At 33.1% G+C, this 22,092-nt stretch overlaps 1 protein-coding gene across 1 annotated transcript in view; it reads left to right on the top strand.

The window, feature by feature from the left end:
* The window catches only part of LOC149770838 (uncharacterized), an 87,816-nt gene extending 70,693 nt beyond the window's left edge, over positions 1-17,123 (top strand). The window contains exons 7-14 of the mRNA XM_089949056.1: positions 108-192; positions 2,409-2,534; positions 3,256-3,321; positions 6,942-7,121; positions 10,998-11,177; positions 15,785-15,951; positions 16,455-16,599; positions 16,996-17,123. Of these exons, the coding sequence (XP_089805182.1) occupies positions 108-192; positions 2,409-2,534; positions 3,256-3,321; positions 6,942-7,121; positions 10,998-11,177; positions 15,785-15,951; positions 16,455-16,599; positions 16,996-17,123 (1,077 nt within the window). The remainder of the gene's footprint in view (positions 1-107; positions 193-2,408; positions 2,535-3,255; positions 3,322-6,941; positions 7,122-10,997; positions 11,178-15,784; positions 15,952-16,454; positions 16,600-16,995) is intronic.
* Positions 17,124-22,092: the final 4,969 nt, after the last annotated feature.

Genomic DNA, 22,092 nt, shown 5'->3' with positions numbered 1-22,092 from the left:
CCATATCTCATTTTCATAATTTGCATCCGATACATGTCTTTACATGACAACATGTTAGAAGGCAGCACACATATGAATTTTTCACATGCTGTATGTGTATTTTTTAGGCGTTTACTGCTCTGTTTGCTGTACATACAGTACCATCTACCAGCAAGAAAGGGAGTGACACATTGTCGTCATACATACCTATGGGTAATTATTTCGTGTTGAAGTTTATTAGGTCTCAAAATATTTACTAATATGTAAAATGAACAGGAGCCTCGTGGATATTATTGAAGGAAAGATTGCATATCTGTGTTAGATATATACTTTTTGCAAGTACAAGGAAACCCGCTATAACATGATGTTAATGGTTAAAAGAGGGCATGTGTATTATGAATATAAGTGTGCTAGTAAACGCTAACAAACTTGTGATATACTTTATACATGAACAAAATATATCATACTACTTATTTGGAGACAGTCGTCGCGAGTAGGGTCTCTTGCTTTCCAAAGAATATACTGATGATACCTCATTTCATTTGGCTGTTGGTCAGTAATCATTTAATGTAAGGCGGAAGACATAACGAAGCCAAATTTTCATGAAGGCAGTTAGTCTGAAAACACAACTAAGCCACATAATATTCATGAAGGCAGTTAGGGTGAAGACACAACAAAGCTATATGTTCATAAAGGCAAGTATACTGAAGACACAGGTCACATGTTCATGAAGGCAGTTAGGCTAAATTAAACAACTAAGCCATATTTTAATGAATGCAGCATGGCCGAAGAAACAACCAAGTCACATGTTCATGAAAGCCGTTAGGCTGAAGACACAACCAAACCACACATTTGTGATGGCGCATCGACTAAAAAGACACGTTGTCATGAAGTCGCTAAGGCTGAATACACAACCACGCTATATTTTGATGAAAGCTATTAGACTGAAGACACAATCAAGCCACATGTTCATGGACGCAGCTAGGCTTTAGACATGACGAGGTCATAAGGCTTATGAAGGCATTTAGGTTGAAGACAAAATTAAGCCACATATTCAAGGAAGCAGTGAACCTAAGGCATAAACAAATCATATGCTTATGAAACCATTTATGCAGAGGACCCATCCAAGCCACATTTATATGAAGGCATTTAGACTGAAGACGGAACTAAGCCATATAGTCATGAAGGCAGCTAAGCTTCAGATACCACAAAGCCTGGTGTTTATGAAAGTAGCTAGGCTGAAGACAAAACCAAGCCATATGTTCATAAAGGCAGATAGGTTGAAGATTCAACCAAGCCATGTGTTTATAAATGCAGCTTGGCTGAATACAGAAGCAAGCTATATGTTCATGATGGCAGTAAAGCTAAAAGCACCCCCAGGTCACATGTTCATAAAAACAGTTTAGCTGAAGACATAACCAAGCGATATGTTCATGATGACAGGCTGAAATCACACCCAAGCCACATCTTATAAAAGCATTTTGGTGGAAGACACAAGCGAGCCACAAGTTCAAAGTTATGACTCGAAATAAATATTAATTATACTCCCATTTTTTCATATTTATATTCTGGTAAGGCACATGGATAGTCTCCCATTCGTTTTCATAAGAGTTATATAATTACAATCCCTATTTGCATATTTTGGCTGCACTTCTGTTTCTATATTTTTATGGACATGAAACCATGCCAGAATACTGAGATGGTATTAATTACTACTACTGTCTTATATTTGTATGGGTATGAGACCCTGTCAGAATATAGATGATACTACTTATATACTACTCTACGATACGTTTTATAGGTATAAGACCCTGTTTGAAGAGTGATACGGTATGAACCAACTACTATACAGACTTTCGATGCGATTCTAAATTACAAAACATTATTCATTTTTCTAAATATGATGACTACAATATTAAACCTTGTTCTCACCAAAATTCCTAGTTTTAACCAATTTATACAAGTTGTGCAAAGTCTATTATATTGGCAACTTCAGTCATTACATATCCCTTGCATTTTCATGCCAACATTAGTGCATACAGGAGAATATATTTAAAATGTTTTATTATTTTTTCTCTGTTGAATAAACATAATGTTTCAAAACAAAGAATTTGTGTTTATAAGCATGCATTGTTACAGCGCAGAACTCAGAAACTAATTTCCAGGTATTTGAATTAACCTGTCAAATATTGTTTATAGAGGCGCCCTTCGATGCTTAGAATTTTCTACATTTAATATTTTAATTTTACTATGCAAGCAATAAATGTAGTGTCAGTATTATATAAATTGGGAGCAGTGACCTTTACATTATCCGGTGACAGGGAAAATGTGTTATACGTAGAAGGTTTTAGTTCTTTTTATATTTGATTATGTTGGCGGATTGCTTCTAATAAGATGTGCTGAAAGATCTTGTTTTTCTATATCTGCAGATCATGAGTTGCCCATGTACAACTTTTCTCACTCGGTTGTCTTGGAGATACTAGAGGGAGACATCACCAAGGAGATGACAGATGTTATTGTAAACAGTGTCCTGCCAGACTTTAATCTGACTCAAGGTCAGTATATTTTGTCTACTTAGATCAAACTCATAGAACACAAAACGCTGTAGCCTTGAATGGCAAATATTAACATATCTTATAGTGGCTTCCGATAAATATTGGACTTTGCATTTGTATAACAAATGCCCCAAGCACAGGATGGCACAGTTTAACACGGTACCTGTGTAGTATTTAACATCATCAGATACTAAAGTTTACACAAGTGTAAGTGCCAAAGGAATATAACAGCAAGAAGTCCATACGTTATTTTGCATATTGCTGCACTAGACTGAATTAAAAATTGTTTTAAAAAGTTACAAACATTTAAGGAAGTGATCTGTGGCAAATGATCTTAAATGGCTTTGGAAAAAAGTTATCTCAGCTCTGTGATAATACCTTCCTTGTAAATAATTTCCCTTCTGGGTATGTTGCTGAGTACAATTATAAACTAATTGTTCAATATTAAATTTTCAATATTAAAATGTAACAATTACTAGCAACAATAAAGAATATGAATAACATCATAATATTTTACCAACATTTAAATCCTTGCATTAAATTAGTTTACAATGGGAAAGTATGTACTATCTATAGTTTTAAACACTCTGTGACAAAGAAATGTTTCAAAGCAAATTTGCCAACTTAAACGCTTTCCGGATTTCTTATAATATTATACTTAATTTATATCTTATAAATTTAGCATTAAAACTAAATTTAATTGAAATTCTTTGCTTTAAAGGTAAGGTGTCAAAAGCCATTCTTAAAGCTGGTGGCAATTCCATCCAACAAGAATGCCAGGGCAAAGGTAAGATATACAAGTTAAAACGGATTTAGTTAAATTTTATTTAATTATATATAAAGACTAACATTAAAAATACAATTTATATTTATACTATGTTCTAATAACAACAAGTGGCAAATTAAACCAACAGTACAGCTTTCTTGTTTTGATATTCAGTGATGCACAATTGAGTTTTATTGTTTTCAAGAACTTTATAAGGATATTAATAGTTATGTACTTTTTGGAATGATTCACATCCTTGACCATAGATTGCTAAAAAACCTTTTTTTTCATCTTCACAAATATACTTATTATAAATCTTTCTATCATCAGCTCCTTCTTATCTCTTTTCTTCCTTATCTTTATCTTTGATATTGTAACCGTTCATTAAATTGAAAATAACTGCCAGTCTCATATTGCCCATGTGGTTGAAACATGTTAAGTGAATATGGTTTAAATAGGTCTTTTAAACATGAGAACAACATTATTTGGATTACATAAAGGCATTTAGTAAAATTAGAATGAACTCTTCTATGATGAAATCATAAGATGAGATAGCATTGCATTAGTCAGGAAATAGTGTATACACACTCAGTGTGACTTTATAAATTTTCAATATTGAGAGCATTTTTCTGTCCCATCATGAAACATGCATTGATGTTTCCACTAAAAAGAATGATTTTGGACTAAACGACATGCACATTTCCAAACAAACTTTATCAAAAGTCAAGCTACATTGCAATCCAGTACTGTTAATTGCATTTCCCTTTAAAGAGTGTCTACTTTTAACTTTGAAGAATTATGAGGATTCTTTGTACCTTTGGCAAGGTATTACTAGCCACATAACTATTTATATTGTCCAGTAGAATGCAGAGATGTTACCTTTCATGCTACATCCATTTAATAATGAAAGGAAGCCAGGAGAGGTAATTGATGGGATTGTTAGTTGTGGCAAAGAACAGTTTGACACAAGGAAGAAAGAATGAAAGAAAAATCTGAACAAACTGTTTACAGAAAAATTATTTTTTCTTACAATGATATATAATAAAATGTGATATTGATATAAATACAAGGAAATATAAACGAAAGGATTAGCCATTTAAAATTTAGCAATTTACGATTGCTTCTTTGTAGTGACTTTACCTTTTGCAAAATATAAGTTAAAATATATTTTTTACCATTTAATTATCAGTTTATATATCAACAATATTTGGAGTACCTAAACAGGCTTTGATTGGTTGTTAGAATCAAAGCTTATATCCAGTCATGTACCCGGCCCATGGTAATAGTATACAAGGATCTGTTTTTCACCGGGATATACACGCCACTATGCTTCTGGAAGCTTTGTTAATGCAGCAGACATATCGTTGCCGACTTTAATTTAGATAGACTTAAACATCTTTGCTCCATATAAAACATATGTTCCTGTAATCTCAGCTAGTCCATTACGTTTCTGAACTCGAGTTGGATGTGTGGCATTTGTTTTTGCACGACAAAGCACACAATACAAAGAATGATTGTGTTATATAATGTAGTATTCAATGGCATCACTCAAAATTAAACGATATGAATATGTTAAAAATTTAAAAGCCTCCTCGTTAAAAGAAAAATCAAAGATGTTTTCCCCTTTTAACTTTTCCGCACAGGCAACGCCTATACCGTCCACGCATGGTTATATATTTCCAAGTTCGGTTCGTGAGCTAATCATTGGTTCTGCTGGCTCAGGATGAACTCAGCTGTTGTTAAATATGATTTTACCATGGCTAAAGTGGGATTGGCTTTACGTGATTTTGCTATTGACTGGTCAACTGCGTTACGAAATTGTAAACGATTTCAATGAATAGTTAGTGGCAACACCGCGAGAAGCAAAGCCTCAATGTGTTCTGTTCAACTATCGATGAAGCGTTTACCATTCTTCAATGACGTAAACGACGAAGGTCGTGCACCGATAATGAGTTCTGATGCGATTGAGACTCTACGTGTTTTACATGAAATCTATACTAAGATGCAACATGTTCTTGTACAAACAACCCAAAGCGTTACCTCGATTATCACAAGCTCATCGAAGAAACCTGTGTCCAGCATGACTTTTCTAGGCCTCTTTCCGCTTGGGAATCACGCACACTTGAGATCGCACTTGCGTCGCTGTGAGTTTATTACAGTTGTCCTAATATCTTATCATAACTGTTGTTTGGTGGTCTGCTCGCGAGCAACTAATTTAGAATCTGGTTTGTCAGTTGTGTTTATCAAAGACTATGTTGATACATCAATGGTGGGATGAAATAATATACAGATAAACAAATCTCAGATGCGCCCGAACCACCGAGCATAGTAACTTCATGGATCTAGTTTCAAGGGATATTGATCAAAGAATGATAGTAAACACTAACTTGACAATCTTAGCAAATGGTCGACTTGTATTTCAGTCTCTCGATGCTAATGGTTCTAACCTAAACGTCACATATGAAAGGTGCGCAAGTCCGAATCATACTTGTTCATCATAACCAGATATAGGGATGGGTGGAGTATACTGGTAATGGTAAAACATAATCAACGGCATGTTGGCTTTTTATCACTATTATCATGTATCAACAAGCATAGTACTGTTAAAGATTATATCACCTACAAAGTATCAAAATCATTTGTCGCAGGTGATGAGATTCAGTTCAAAAACACTCAACGATTATCTGACAGGGTACTTAACCGTCTTTGGTGTTTATGTTTAAGATTAGATTTTACCATTGTATATACTTGATGCTTTCTGACCGAGGTTATCAGGTTGCAGAATTTATCGACGAGGTGCCGGATCAGCTGTCAGTGGATGCTAATATTGACAAAAATTCATTCTACTTGTCAATGAATATCTGCTTCAAAGTGGTGTTTCCAAGTCCTTATATGAAATAATATAATTTTGCTAAGGGTCAGGTAGAAATTGGCCGTTGAAATCACCTTGATGTACCAATACAATCAATGTCTAGTAAAACAGTCTTCACTTTCTTTTATTAATAATCCATGGGTTGCACATATTATATTGTTTGCTTGCCAAGTCACGGCGGCTGTGGCAAATGTCAGGACGCAAGACGGCCAAAAATATAAGCAAACCAAGCAATCTGACACTAATCCAAATCTAAAACCTGATTAGGCCATGCATTCTGATTGTCACCTACTGTACCATTATTCGATGTCAGTCATGCTTTTCATGCTGCAAATCACGACATGGGCTTTTATTTATTATTGCACTTGTAGTTTTCTGACAATCTGGGTCTCAAAATGTTTTGTCATTTTTGAGACTGTGGTTATGGATATTGCAGTTGAATTATTTCATACTATTAGTTTAAATCGCCTTGTGATATGTGATATGTGTATTATTTGAGAAGTACCCATTCTTAATTATACTTAGTGTGAATTTCATCAAAGATGTTGCTTAAGAACCTTGAAGCCTAATAGCTCTACTTTGAACAAGATGCTTTCTAGAAATAATGTTAAAACTAATGTTTTGATTTCATTTAATTATGAGACAAATAGAACTTTTTTCTTTAAAATAAAAATAATAGAGACTGTTTTTATATAATTGTCTTGTATACCCTATTTTCCTCTGCAATAATAAAGCATAACATTTCTGGTATTTCTTCAATGTTTTGTAGCCCAGGTCTTAAAGAAGGATGGATTTGTGGTCACAAAGGCGGGAAATTTGCCATGCAAAATGATAATTCACATAGCAGCCCAAAATAAAAAAAAGGAATGGGAAGATGTAATTGGATCAGTTCTCCATCATGCTAACCAATTGCAAGTCAAGACCATATCTTTTCCTGCCCTTGGTATAGGTTTGTAAAATTAAATAAATTAAAGATATACATCCTAATGTTGTGTCATTATATGAAAATAAAAGCCTGTACACATGTGCGTAATTATGTTCCCAAGACGATACTTGTAAGTTAATATCAAGGAAGGTGTAGTACACTGTTTATCAGATTGTTAATGTTTTTATATATCACCTTTCCCTAGCTAATTACATTTTTAATGCCCATTATTTACCCTTATTTTTATCACAGATTCTTGCAGTAAAATATATTAATGAATGACTCTCAAAACAGTATGCATAATTTATGAACAGTTGTCCTTAAGAAAAGATTCAGAAAGTGAAATTCAAAAGAGAAATTCCTAAATGTTGTTTTTATATTGGTAGGTGTTCTTAATATTGAGGTTTTTATTAAACCAGATTGAAATATATTGAAAAGAGTAAACATATGAACCGAAAGATCAATATTTTTTTTTATTAAGATAGAAGTATACAAATTTATCAAATCTTACTTGAATTTTGTTTACATACTGTTTGTTATGAAGGCAGGTATGCAGTGTCCTTACCAAATTAAAAGCCTTGTTTGGTCATGTGATGATAACTATATTGAACCAACTTCGTCAACAAAACAATTGTCATTTGTATAACCACTGTTAATTATTCATCCAATGATGTACGTGTGGACATGTGGGACCACTTATTTGATTGAACACCTGACTACATATATATATATATATATATATATATATATATATATATATATATATATATATATATATATATATATATATATATATAAAGAAATTTTCTGCAGTCTTAAAACTCATTCCTTACTATTGTCCTGACAATAGAACATTCAAAGCTCTGAACGAATCTCCTAAAACATTGCCAAAAATTGAACGGCAGGTTTGTACTAGCAGACCTACAAAATCTTGGTTGCCATTGTTTATTCGGTATCTCCAAATGTTCCCATTTGTTCTTTGCCCCCAAATACTTTAGTTTTATTGATAAAATTATTCTTGAGTAATGGTTTACAACTGCTCAGTACTGTCAATTTAAATTAAACATAAACAGTAATTTGTTTCACAAAACTGGCCATTTGAAATCACATTTCATGAAATGATGTTGACATCTCTATTACCTGTAGGTGGCTATTAACCGTTGACCTGGTACCATATCTTGCTCAGACAGGCGCATATTAGTAGAAGCAAACCATATAGTAAATCAACTAAAATATAAGCAGATATTGTTGTATGTACTTTGTTCTAATTTTGGTATTCATGTAACTAAAGGTGTCTTGTTTACCTATTTTGCCTGCCTTTAAAGATCAAAATCTTTCTCTGATGTTAATTGTAAGTTTCCAATCTTAGCAGTGTTTTTCCCAAACCATTCGAGCCTTCCTTATATGCTCTTTAGACCATGCAAGGAACAAAACAGTGAGAGATTCTTGGCTTGTTGTGTACTAATAGCACAAGAAAAGTACTCAGACCATGCGTAATTGAGATTTAACTGTAAGTTCCTGTTCTTAAATAACTTCAAACATTTATAATTACTGTCATGTTTAATTGGTTTCATTTATAAACCATCTCACCATATTTTTAAATGCATTGTTGAAGTCAATCATTTCACATGATACATGATAGTTAGCAATAATATCATGTTTTATTAGTTTCAGTCATTACCCTGCCCGCCATATTCATTGAACGCTTACTTAAGTCAATCATTGTCCCTTGATACATTTCTTTCTCTAATTAAAATTTGTATCAAACGTTCAATCTTCAGTGTATTCTTAATAGTCGGTACTACTTTTGTTTTAAACATCTTGAGAATCTAATACATAATGTTCACCAAATTCATTCTTCCAATAATTATCGTCACTATGATATGCACTGGAGAAGGTATTTATTTAAAATTACGCAATGAAATGATCGACACATGTCATAATACATAAACATACAATTGAGAAGCTTCGCCATATAAACTGTCATGTCAATTAACAGTCTCGAAATTTACGTTGATATGTCAAAGTTCCGATTTTGTTTCCACTGAATAACACATTTTTAGGTTTTAACTACATTGCTTTCATTAACTAGTACGGTGAAGCCACTGATTTAAGTAGCACCTTTGTCTTGCCCAAGCCTATAAAATTGTATATTAAAATGTCTAAATTACATCCTCAAACATTATGCAGGGGCTTCTAACCTAATGAAACAAATGACCCCTGCAAGTCACACATTTCCATCAAATCTTGGTTACGAAATATATGCAGTCAAATACCAGCCCGATTTTTTCTAATCCGGGGAAAATTTTCATGTATTAGATTTTATGTTACTCTTAAGTTATTCTTAAATACAAATGGCTGGAAAGTATACCATGATGTACAGAAGAAGGTTTGACATTCTACTGATGAAATTTAAAGTTACCTTTTAACATTTATATTTGAATTAGAATGAGAAACAAATTATTTATACTATCATATCAACATATTTCACATTTGGAACACTCTTCTGTATGTAATAAAGAGCCATATAAATAACTCCATGGAATAATTAACTTGCTGTTTCCTTGACATTTTTTTTTTTATCTCTGAACGGTTAAAATGGCGATGTGGGACCTAATGTACAGTTCAACAGTCATAGATAGATTCCTAAAAGCCATTAATTAATTATTACTGTGTGATTTCAGTTCCAGCTTGTTATCATTTTTTTATACTTAAATATTAAACTTTCTGAAGGTCAGTGTTTCGTTTCTACAAGTTAACAGTAATAACAGCATTCGATGACTGAATAGTCCAATAATCTTAAAAATATTAGTGTTTGTAAATAAGTCCTCAAATCAAAGTTCCAGACTAAAGTGCACGACTTTGAATGCAACAAAAACTTGCTGACAATTTTGAGCAAATTATGATCGGAACCATGAAAGGTGGCTGAATCTGTACCATTATCACTTTTGCTGAAGAATGTTATGGTTTACCAGTTAAATGTTTTCTTGATAGCCATAAATCTTGTCATAGAGCCTTTATATATTTCATTAGCCATCATAATACAGTATTACTATAAAATAGTCCTGGAGTTAAGAAGTATAGTCACCCAGGTCAGCATTATGGCGGAGACATTCCTGGTTAAATCTGGGCTATTTGTGGATGAATGGACCTTTGATCATGAAATATATTTAATCACTATTTTAGTTCGTTCTGAGACTTTAAGACATAGTCAGTAATGGGATAAAATGGTTTTCTACATGGTCTTATGTAAAAGGCTATTTGCATGAAAATACGAATCGTTTAAGACTTTAAAAGGTAGCTTATGGGTGAAAATATCTGAAAGGGAATTGTGATTAAAAAACATAAGATGAACATTCAATTCAGATTGACATAATTCCTGACAAAATACTGAAGTTTTGTCCCTGATCATCGTTATTATGCTTTCAAGGAACACAATATGTGCCAAATGCATATATAAGCACCAGACAACAATACACATTAATTGCTCACGTATGGAGTATATTTCTATTCTATGTGTTTGGGACAGCTATTGAGTGTTTTTTGTTTGTGTTGAATAACGTCTGGTCTTATTCTGCCTGTTGGGAATATAAAAGCTTTCATTATATTGGTATTTGACATCACATTGTGTCAGAAATTATATTTGACAGGAAAGTTGATTCTTTGCACAGTTAATATCAGTTGCCAATAATGGTAGTGAGGAATTGTTTTATCGTGTAGCAGATTATTAATCATGTCCACTTTTAGGTCAAAATCAATTTATTACTCGTCCATTCTGGCAGGGTTAGAAACCAAAATCAAATGTATAGCAATATCTATGAAGTTTAGTTAAATTGAATGAATATAGACTCCAAAGAAAATCTGAGTTATTTTGGTGAAATTGTACTACATTGATTTCAGGTGGTGAGGGTCTTTCTTCCAAGACGATTGCACAAGCCATTTATTCTGCATGCACAGATTATGCCAATTCTCAGCCAGTCTGTCTGAAGAAGATTCGTGTGGTCCTGTTCAAAAAGAAAATGTTGACAGCTTTTGTTCAAACCATCAATGCTTGCATATCTGGTCAAAAGGAATCTAGATGTATGACATTTGTTACTTAGAATGTTGGCATTGATTAATTTCTTTCCATTTGTATTAATTTCTGTGTTAATAAGAATAATAATGTTAAAGTTGTTGGAGTGGGAAAGAAGTGTATTTTTCCACAGATGTATTATAATTATTAGTTGGGTCTAACTTTGATGTTTTATGCAATAAAACAGTTGAGGAAGATATATACTGCATGCAAAACATTAGCACCACAGAGGTTCCTCACTGTATGGTCTTGGATCCCTTTTGATTTTATAGCCGCACCTGTACGGAACTGGAGGTATTTAGTAATACTCGAGTCCGTCATCACATCCATCGATCCATCACTCCAGCCAGCAGTTTAGCCCCACAATCTAAGGCATTGACCTTGATATACATAATTTGGATGGTCGATGTCTTACTGCTTGTACAAGCGGACACGTACATCATGTTTTGGAGTCAAACTAGAGGCCAGATGTGCAAGAAAACTCAAAGAAATTACACTGTTGCACTCACTATAATTCCTTTTTCCTTAATCGGGTTATGGGGTTTAGTGAGAGAAGTATTTTTGAGAGCATCTGACCAAACATAATTATCCATATTAATTTTGTTCAAGAATAGATACCTTTCAGTTACTGACGTTTTCATTTCTCGGCTACCATAACTCATAAACCAGCTGAAATAATGCCCATCTGTGTATGAAAAACTCGGTAGATTGAATGTGATCAGATATACTTCAGTTATAGAAAAAGGAATTACACTACGTACAGCACAAATAAAGCAGTTATACTTAACACTATCCTTCTTGATTGCCAGCTATGTGAGATATTCTTGAAAAGCGGACTCGAGTTCCTAGTTTGAATTAACAAGAACGTGCTACATGGCACCGCTGGTTCAAGCAGTAAGATGTCGACTTTCCATGTTAAGCATATCTGAGTCATCGTCTTGCACTATAGGATCACTGGCACTTATGATCATAACTAGTCTTTAGTGCACATATTGACCAACCTCTTGGCTTCCACACTTTGTGTTCGACTTGAACTTCTGCATAAGACTCTTATAAGAGTTAACGTTTTGTAGCTGTGTTAAACTTAGTCACCTTAGCACGACTAGTCCCACATCTTGTAATGGTATGTATTAAGGTCATCACCAGAAGTTACATATATCGACAAGTCACTATGGTACAGCAAAATTGTATTTATTTTATTTGTATTCTTGTCCCAAAGTTGAATGCAGTGCATAACAAATCTGTTTACGATCAAATAGTCTGCAGCTGCTGACGGATTACCATAAAACGTTGTAAATATTATGTTCATTGCCTGCAGATGTTCACCTCAACAAACTTGGATCCTGCAATTTATTGTACAGTTATTGCCTTTGAACCGTGATCCTTTTTGTAGTGTATGGCACATTCTGGTTAGATAACATGTCCTGCAGTGCTTGATAGACAGTCCTGAAACCGGGTAAATTTTATGGTCACCACCTACACATTTTGGTTTTGATGGAATGCTGTAAAACTTAGTATATATCATGGTCGTTATCAGAAGACGTTCTTGCTGGCAAATCATTTTGATTCCATAATAATTATGTACTTTTTGTTACTATATATTTTTACCATTAGGAAAAAGGGGTGGGATGAGGGAGAGGCAGAATTATATTTACCTGAAAAAATTGCTCACCATTCCACTAAAATAAAATGTGGATTTCACTCGGCTGTTGGAATTAGTTCTTGGCTGCTAAAACCAAATATAATTTGATTTTATATCACGTACTATTCCTTTTTGGTTGTAGTTTAGTTTATTCTTATGGCCCCTCAATTATAATGCAATCACTTTATTGGGACATCCCTTACTATTACATATTATTTCGTGGAATGAACTGCCCACTGAACTTCCTACCTTAAATATTCTCAGCATGTTTTTTTAATGTTTTCTAATTTCATGGTGTTTGTTTTTGTAATCATATCATTATATGTTTTCTATCTTATAGGTGTTGTATAATGTTGTAAAGCGCTTTGAGCTTCTAAAGATTAGGTGCTATACAATGTCCTCATTATTATTATTAGTAGTAGTAGTAGTATCCCTCACTTATAATGTCATTCACATGTATGACCACCATTACAAAGAGGTAGCACTGTTTTACTTGTATCAGTAATTTGTTTGATGTGGCAAATCACGGTTTTACATGATGTTGATTAAAACAGCAGTGTGTTATTGTTTGGTTTGGTATTTTGGGCGATTGATAACACAGCAACACTAGGATGGTTATATTATAACACAAGTTGAGTAAAGTGCCTTGGATAAGTTCACACCATATTAACTGATCTAGTTGCTCTGATGGTGAGAACTGAATTTACACACTTTTGGCCACGAGTTCAATACCTCAACCGCTGATATACAATGGTTCTTTATAGAATGTATGTATGCAGTTTAATTCTATAGTTTTGATGATCTAGGCAATATATTCAGATGTAAAATACATAATGTGTGTACTTAATTTTTTTCAGCTCAGTCTCTACCAGGATATATTGCACTCTGCTCCATTCATCACTCTCAGTCTCCTGACAGACTCTTTCAAAATGCAAATTCTATTTTGCTATAATTACATGTTTATGGTTCATTTAGTTCTTTCTACTACTGCTTGTAATTAGACTGTACGTTTAGCTGTTGAAACACAATCGTTAATGCATGTTTAAAGAGCTTTGGTTTAGAGATGTAACATCTGTTTAGATTAATCCATGCTGGCATGTTAATATTCTAGTGATGAGTACAAGGTCACTAGACAAACAAAACCTGTATGATCTTTACAGATCGATATGGAGAAAAGTGAAATAAATTTTGTTATTATTGACATTTTCAGCACATAAATTAGATTATACATGGCGGTATAAATGGTGGAAGAAGAACTCGGGCCAACCCCGGGAAGGACCACTGAAGCACGAAAAACTGCTGAAAGGTTTTCTCATGTACCAACATTAGCCGAGCCTGAGACTCAAACCCACGCAGACAGAGGTGAGATGCCAATTATCTGAAACTGTGTGTTCATGTGATCACTTGGACACTCTGGGCCCCTTGCACTTATGGTCTTACCTTGTATCCCACATGTACAGTCAGTGGTGTGGCATCATGAAGTCTTTATAATTGTATACAAGTGATGCACAATTACTATAAACAGAAACACATTTGATCTTTTGGTTTTACAAGAAAACGCTGTAAACATGAATTTATCGACCTTACAGTAATTTTAGCGGCACAGTTAACTATTTGTTTTTCTTAACGAATTCCAATGTGCCAGCAGAAAGAGCCACCCTTATTAACAATACAAATGCTTCAAATGACCTATTTTCAGAAACTACTCTATGAATGTTACAAACTTTGAAAGAATGCGTCAGGTCATAAAGGGCTCTCTAGCACCAACAAAGTATACTGATCTTGCTAAAAAAATATGGCCGCTAATGTTAATAGTCTACTTTGATGAAAACCTTTTTTGACATTTTCTGGAGATAAAATAGACTGAAGTTTAGGATATTTAACACACGGCGTCTGGTATAAAAGGTTGTTAAAAATGTACACAAATTACACTGCTCAGTCATCAAATATTGATGCCATTGATAAAAGTAAAAAACGAATATGTAAACGTCTTCAAAATAGTTGCTTAACATAGCCAAATGTATGTAAAAGGTGCTGATCTGCCACAAAATATGGCTGTCATTATGACAGATAAAATAAAATTTATGACGTCTTCGCAGCATACCCTTAAAAGAATCTTACTAAATGTGAAAGAAAGCACATCGGCATGTGGAGATTTCCAAACTATATACGTGACGCTTATCCACTGTCAATTATGCCTTCTGTTACTAAAATACAGAAAACATCTTTTGACAACTTATCAAAAGAATAGTCCAAGAGAATGCTACCAAACTGAACAGTATTCACCCTGCATCTAAGGCATTTCAAATATTTGCACATGATGCCCATCTGCTATCAAATATGGCTGCATTACTAAAATGAAACACACAAAGAGAACGTTATCTAAAGGAAATAACCAAACAAGAATATCACCAACTGTAACAAACGATATACTAGAATAAAGATCTTTCATTTATGAACAAATTATGCTGGTGCAGTCACCAGCGTTGAATGAAATTTCTCCCGAATTCTTCCAAAATACATATCTTGTTCAATTTCTCATGCATTTGGTTATGATGCAAATGTTCATAAGTTGAGTGACCACGTGCCCAATTGAGCATCTTATTTCACTGTCAATATTCATATTTCTGACTGTTCCTTATTTTTCCAGTGCTGCAATGGAGTATTAAAGTGAAGAATTTTTTTTTATACTCTACAATTAAAATATCACATTTCTCTTACAACATGGTAAATAACAATAAGACTAATTTAAAAAGAAACTTGCTATATCGATATAGTTTAGTATATATTTCAGAAAAGTCAGTCTGCTCCAATTTACAAGTCAAAGTTTGATGTGCCTGGTGCATTTGCATTTGAATGGCTCTCATCAGTTAGGATTTGGTATGACTATATATGATACTTCTAGCTGCATTGTCTCAAGGACATATGATGCACATATTTTGTCATGGAAAAAATCTATCTCTGTGTTTGCAGTGAGTGAACTTCAAGTAGATGGGTCATTGGTGTTTAGTATAACCACAGATTCAGAGGTGAATTTCAAAGCAGCTATTGGAGACCTTGAGGGCTTTGTAAAGAATGAACTCACAGAAAAAGAGATTAATTCTCCTCGGGAAATAATTGCAAAACTATTTGATAAGCAGGTAGGTGTGTTCTCATAACTGCCGCGTTCTTAGTCACGCAAAACTGTCGTACTTTCTGCAACCTTGGTAATAAATGTCGAGTCCTTCGTTATGAGATGGACTCTGATATTCCTCTATTTTCGGTACATGTTGAATGCATAATCCCAGATTTACCAAATAATTTTGAGGATTGCAAATTCCTTTTACTTGCTTGTGTATCATAAGTATGTAAGATTATATTTAACCCTTCCGCGCCAAGGCCATGTTGGATCACAGAGAAATAACTCAATCTTGCATCAAATAAATATACTGTAATGAAATCAAGTTGATACCATTGAATCATGAATAATTAAAAAGCTTTAGAATTTACCAAAGGAGGAAAGGTACAATATGTTGCCGAAATATTTAGTTTGGTTTAATTCATTATTTCACCCATGCTTTATTAATGCTGATTCTCTTGGATCATCGCTTAAGTATAGCTTAACCTCATTGTTCATAGGTATGATAAATCAATAATATTTTAGATCACAGAGATGAATGGAATGGGTCAGGGAAAAGTTATGGTGTCAATAAACAGGACGAAAGGTGTTATCAAGGTGTCTGGAACTCAAAGAGAGGTGTTAGACACCTATGAAAACATCATGAAATATCTGCGTAAAATTGAGCGAGGTAAGATCAAGAAACAGCATGAGAAAGTGAAAGCACAAATCTTTTTTATTGCGATACGTTTGAGAAATTTTATGAGGTAGCGTTTGTGCATCGATGTATTCATAATCATGTATTTCTATGTTTGTCAGTAGAACCTTTCAAATGCTGTACGAGTTTTCAACCGTTGTATATATTCTGCATAGTGTAGGCAAATAATTTTGTATGGTAAGTGAAATTGGAACATATTTTACCTTGCGTACAAGATAAATAATTGCTTCATTTGAGGGCCATAATGCCACGAAGGCAACCAATGTGAAAATATCGAGGGGTGAAGACATACAGTTCTTCATCAAAGTAGAAACAATTAGTCCAGAGACCTAATTTTGTCTTTCACAATGACCATCTAATCAATTGCAGATAAAATATTAGAAGCCACATATGTACCTGATTGGAGCTATTTATTTATTGTCTACACATATGACATTCAACATGTTCACCATGTCGGGCATTTTCATAATGCTGTGATTGTTATACATACTCATTAATAGGTTCTGTCGACATGTTGACGCCTCTGACTGACATTATTTTAAATATATCACTTCTAGCTGATTCATATTTTAACGGTTATCGTTTCGTTCCTTTTGGCTGATTTTCCGAGGTCAGCACTTGTGAGCTCTTTAAAATACATAGCGTTTAGCTATATTAAGATAAATCGTTTAAAGATGACACGCTGAACGAATGTCATGGCAGCCATATTTAGTATTATGCTTTGCCCAGTTTATGCAACAGGCACCTAAATGAGTATAATGGGGCCGACCATTATATGCAGTCATTGCTGAGATAGAACTCCAAAGTAAACAGAGTACATCTTCATTTTAAAAGGGTGACGAAAATATGATCAATTTCTATCTGTATAGTATATTTTCTTTTGTGGACTGGAGAAGTGCAAAAACAGATTTGCTTAGCTAATGCATTGTCTTGCACAAAAATGAAACTTAAAACTTTAATGTGCTTATGGAAGAAATTTTTATTTTACATAATTAATTTTGACATAAACATCTCAGTCAGAATAGAATATCATGATGGTTATTTTGTATGGTTCATCCTTTTTCATCAATATGTACCACAGTTTTATGCTTAATAACTTTAAAACCATTTGCGATTAAGGAAATAAACTTGGTATACTTATATATCATGTTTAGAAGGTGTGTTCTAATTTCAAGTTAAACATCACATGTCAATATTTGAAGTAGTACCATATAATTTTCGTTTCCATTCTCTATCTTAGTAAGATAAATCATGAAACTTAGCTTATTTATACATTATCACATGTACATATTTTAAGCTTAAAAATAAATTTGATTAGTATTCTTGTATATTATGTCTATGCTCTTAAAATAAGTAACAGGTCAAAGCGACAACCTTTAAAAATTAACAAATGATTTACTTCCATAGAATCCAAAGTGAATATAAGAAAGAACGGTATTGCAAATTAAATTCCAAAATAATCCAAAAATTACAGACAGAAGTCCTAATAAATTAAAGTTCTGAATAAACTTTAGCAGAAATCCAAATTATATCCAACGCTAAAGATGTTGATGTTTCTCTCATAATGCTGCTGTGCCAACAGTATTTTATTGAAACACGGTAATAGGTTTGAATTCATTATAAAACCCACTATATGTCTGTGTCCAAGGATATACTTTTTAAATTGAGTACTCAGTTTTACCAGACAAAATAATAACTGAATAAAATAACTTGAAGAAATAAATTCCAGCCCAAATAAACACTGAACACAACAAAAATTCAAATTGATTCTGTTAGATATTAAGCACAGATGAATAATCTTTCCAGTGACCAAATTATATAGTCCTCAACTTGACCTCAGGTCACAACTGACATTTTCTAAACAAAAACCATTACCTAATGGCAAATAACGTTTTAAATAGGTCTTGAAGTTTACAAAATAAAATATTAAATTTTGTAGAAAGTCTATTGTCATAATTCTAATATATAAACTGAATAATATCAGGTAAAACATGTAAATTGCAGAGGAATTCCAAAAAGCTTGATTCAGACACAAATGAAAATATTTACTTCTATTAATAATGATCCTGATAAAAAAAAAACATAGACATAGATACTATTTTAGCTACGAAGTAACTGTTTACAGAATAAACTAAAACAAAAATTATGTCAAGGAGAAATAAACTTGATTTTGGGCGTGTTATGTACAAGATACACTTTTATATTAGAATAGCATATAATGAAATAAAAAATTAAAAGCTAACTAGCAAACAATGAAAATTAAATATACTTAACAATTATCATGTGTTGATATCTTAAGGGTCACATTCTCTTAGTATGACTGTATATTATCACCTGTCAATATTTTAAGTATCAGACACGTTTATTAGTGTACGAATATTATCACGTGTCAAGATTTCAAGTATCAGACACATTTTCCCTTATAATATACAGCTTCAGGTCCATTTGTAATAACTGTACAACACTTGATATACTTATGTATTGTCATTTGTCCCGAGTGTAGGACAACTTCCTGTACCAGACGCAATAGGCCAAGAAGAGACACTTGGAACAACAAAAGAATCGAGTGGCAAATGAAAAGGAACCATGGATTCTACAGGAGGTTTGGTGCAAATGGTAAGTGTCCTGGATAAATCTACTCTCCTACCAGCATCTCTACTAAAACCTTACTGCCCATTAGTTGTTTTGAAGAATCAGGGTCTCTATTGTATATGCTTCTAATGGTAGTGTGTGGTCATCAACTGCCACAATATTACAGCACCATTTCGATTCATTTGTTATGGTGAGTTGTAAATATATTATCTAGTATAGTTTATAAATAAATATGATATATGCATATCTTAAGTCTGTGAAATGAAGAATGATTTAATCGTAACAAAGATGCTAGTATGATTATATTCTTTACTGTTAATTTGCATGTTTGATTGTACACAGTAACTCTGTTTCATTGTACACAGTAACTCTGTTTCATTTCACATGGCAACTGTTTATTTTACACAGTGACTATGCTTGTACATGGTGACTTTACTGTATTGTATCCAGCAGCGATGGTAGACAGACAATATTTTGCATATTGGATTCTACACAGTAACTCTGTTTCGTTATGCACAGTTTCATTATATACAATACCTGTTTCATTCGACACAGTAACACTGTTTGATTTAACACAGACCTCTTTCTTTGTACACTGTAGTCTCTTTCATTGTATACAATACCTCTGTTTTATTTGACACATTAACACTGTTTGATTTTACACAGACCTCTTTCTTTGTACACAGTAGTCTCTTTCATTGTAGATAGGAACTATGTTTCATTGTACACATTAATTATGTTTCAGTTTCGTTTATATTATTATATCCAAAAATATGAATCTGGAAAAGATAATTTAAAATAGTAAACATTAATGTAATTTGCGCAATACCACTGCACCACAGAAATACCACTGGCATAGTGTAATGCCACTCTTTAACCATGTGAATTGGCCTTCATTTCCTTGCTAAAATATCTTAAATATAAGCACAATTAAAGTATTATAGTTATGTAAATTTTGGAGGTAATGTTTAAAATCTTTGACGTTTTTCTTCTTTATCGTAGTATCTATGGTGCTGGTACTTACTTTGCCATTAATGATTCGTACTCTGTATTTATTTGCTGTAGTCATGATGAAAGCAGTAATCATCACATTTTCCTGGCCATGCCAGTGTTCTGATGGGATATTGCAGTTGCTGGAGCAGCTACATATGTTTTATTTGCCAAAGACCGTCAGTAACTACCCATAACTTATGACTCTACGAGAGACAATACAACCAATTCAATTGTGTGTCATATTCGTGATACAGGCTTATACTTCATACCAAATTATATTATGTTTATTGAAAATAACTTTAACAAGCTAAAGACTGTAACTATATATTCTAATATGAATCTGTTTTCCCCTCAATATAAAACATGGCGAGGAAAAGGTATTTATCTTGTACAGTTAATGTCTATTTTGGAGACGTGTCACCAAGCATCACAATAAGTTTCACATAACAGTGTGGCATCAATACAGGCATCAATCAATAATTAAGAAAGAATATCCCATGATGGTGTACTAGGTAAACGTGCTATCAGAGTAAATAATCCACATTTTGTTTCATTTTCTTGCTAGAACTGAAATAATGATTTTACAGAGCGGTATATACACTCAGAGATTATGTAAAATTGTGACATTGATATTCAAAACATGAATCTGCTTTGTCTCACCATAAAACATAAGGAAAGAATGAGATCAAATTTTGTACGATGCATACTTCTTTTGGAGCCAGGAGTAACCAATAGTAATGCACAGTTTGACATACCAGTGTGTCAGCGTCTGAGAAACGCAGAGCTAGTAAGTTGAACAAAATTGTCACGTGCTGTAGATTGAAGCTAACAGAGTACAATTGGTGTATTTGTTTTTAGTTTAGAACAAAAATAATGGCTTTATAAACCATAACTTATTTTAGAGGTTACATTCTGTTTTTAATGTTGTAAATTATGTTCGTAATCCCCTAGGACCGTGATTGTCTGAAACTATATTAGGCTGCAATAATAAACAAATATGTTGATCAAATTGAAATAGATATCTCGTTTCAATTTGTGTTTAAAATATATGTACTTTGTTAACACAATTGCTCTGCTGTTGAAGAAATCAGACATCTGTAATAGTGCTTATTCACCGTATTAATGCTATAATATTTATGTTACCTCTGAACACGTATGTCTTAGTAATCTAAAATAATACCTATAAATGTTGTTCCAATCCTGCTGACTAAATTATTTGACCATGTATATATGTTAGATATATTATATGAATAAAATTTCTATGTAATGAAATAGTACCTGTAGCTTGAATTGATAAATGTATACTGTAGATATGTATGTTGGAGGCTATCAATTGTTACTCTTATAAGTGAAGACTCCTGTTGAAAGATTATCTTTCAAATAATACCTTTTTGTCAAGAGTGTTGCAGAGTAATTTTCTGTTTGTTCTCTCTGTCAATTTATAGTGCATATGATTAAAAACATACAAAATAATCTTTTATATTCTATTCTTCACAAATTTCGAATGCTTTTTTACCGAACTTAACTAATATTTTCCAGGAATTCCTGTGGTTTCCTAAGTCATTATCAAAGAAGAAATAAATAAATATTAATTGAACAATTTTATTTAAAAAAATTTAGTTTTTATTTTAAAAAATCTTTGAAGTGCTTATGTCATTACTATAAGTTATGTCATTGTCCTTTGCAATATATGTCACTGACCTAATATGTCTTTGTATTGAGTCTGAACATAAATATAGACTGAGTTTTCTTGCTGTGTACAATGTTACTCACAGCGTATGGTTTAGTGATTTGTATTGCAAAATAATGAATTTCAGTGACTTAATCAGTGACTGAAAGTGCCAACAGTGGGCGATTCATATTTGTTTTGAAAATGGCAGC

The sequence above is a fragment of the Sinohyriopsis cumingii genome, unplaced genomic scaffold (assembly GCF_028554795.1).
Source record: "Sinohyriopsis cumingii isolate HCF-2022 unplaced genomic scaffold, ASM2855479v2 utg002262l, whole genome shotgun sequence".
Classification (NCBI taxonomy): domain Eukaryota; kingdom Metazoa; phylum Mollusca; class Bivalvia; order Unionida; family Unionidae; genus Sinohyriopsis; species Sinohyriopsis cumingii.
This window is presented reverse-complemented; position numbering and strand designations above follow the sequence as displayed.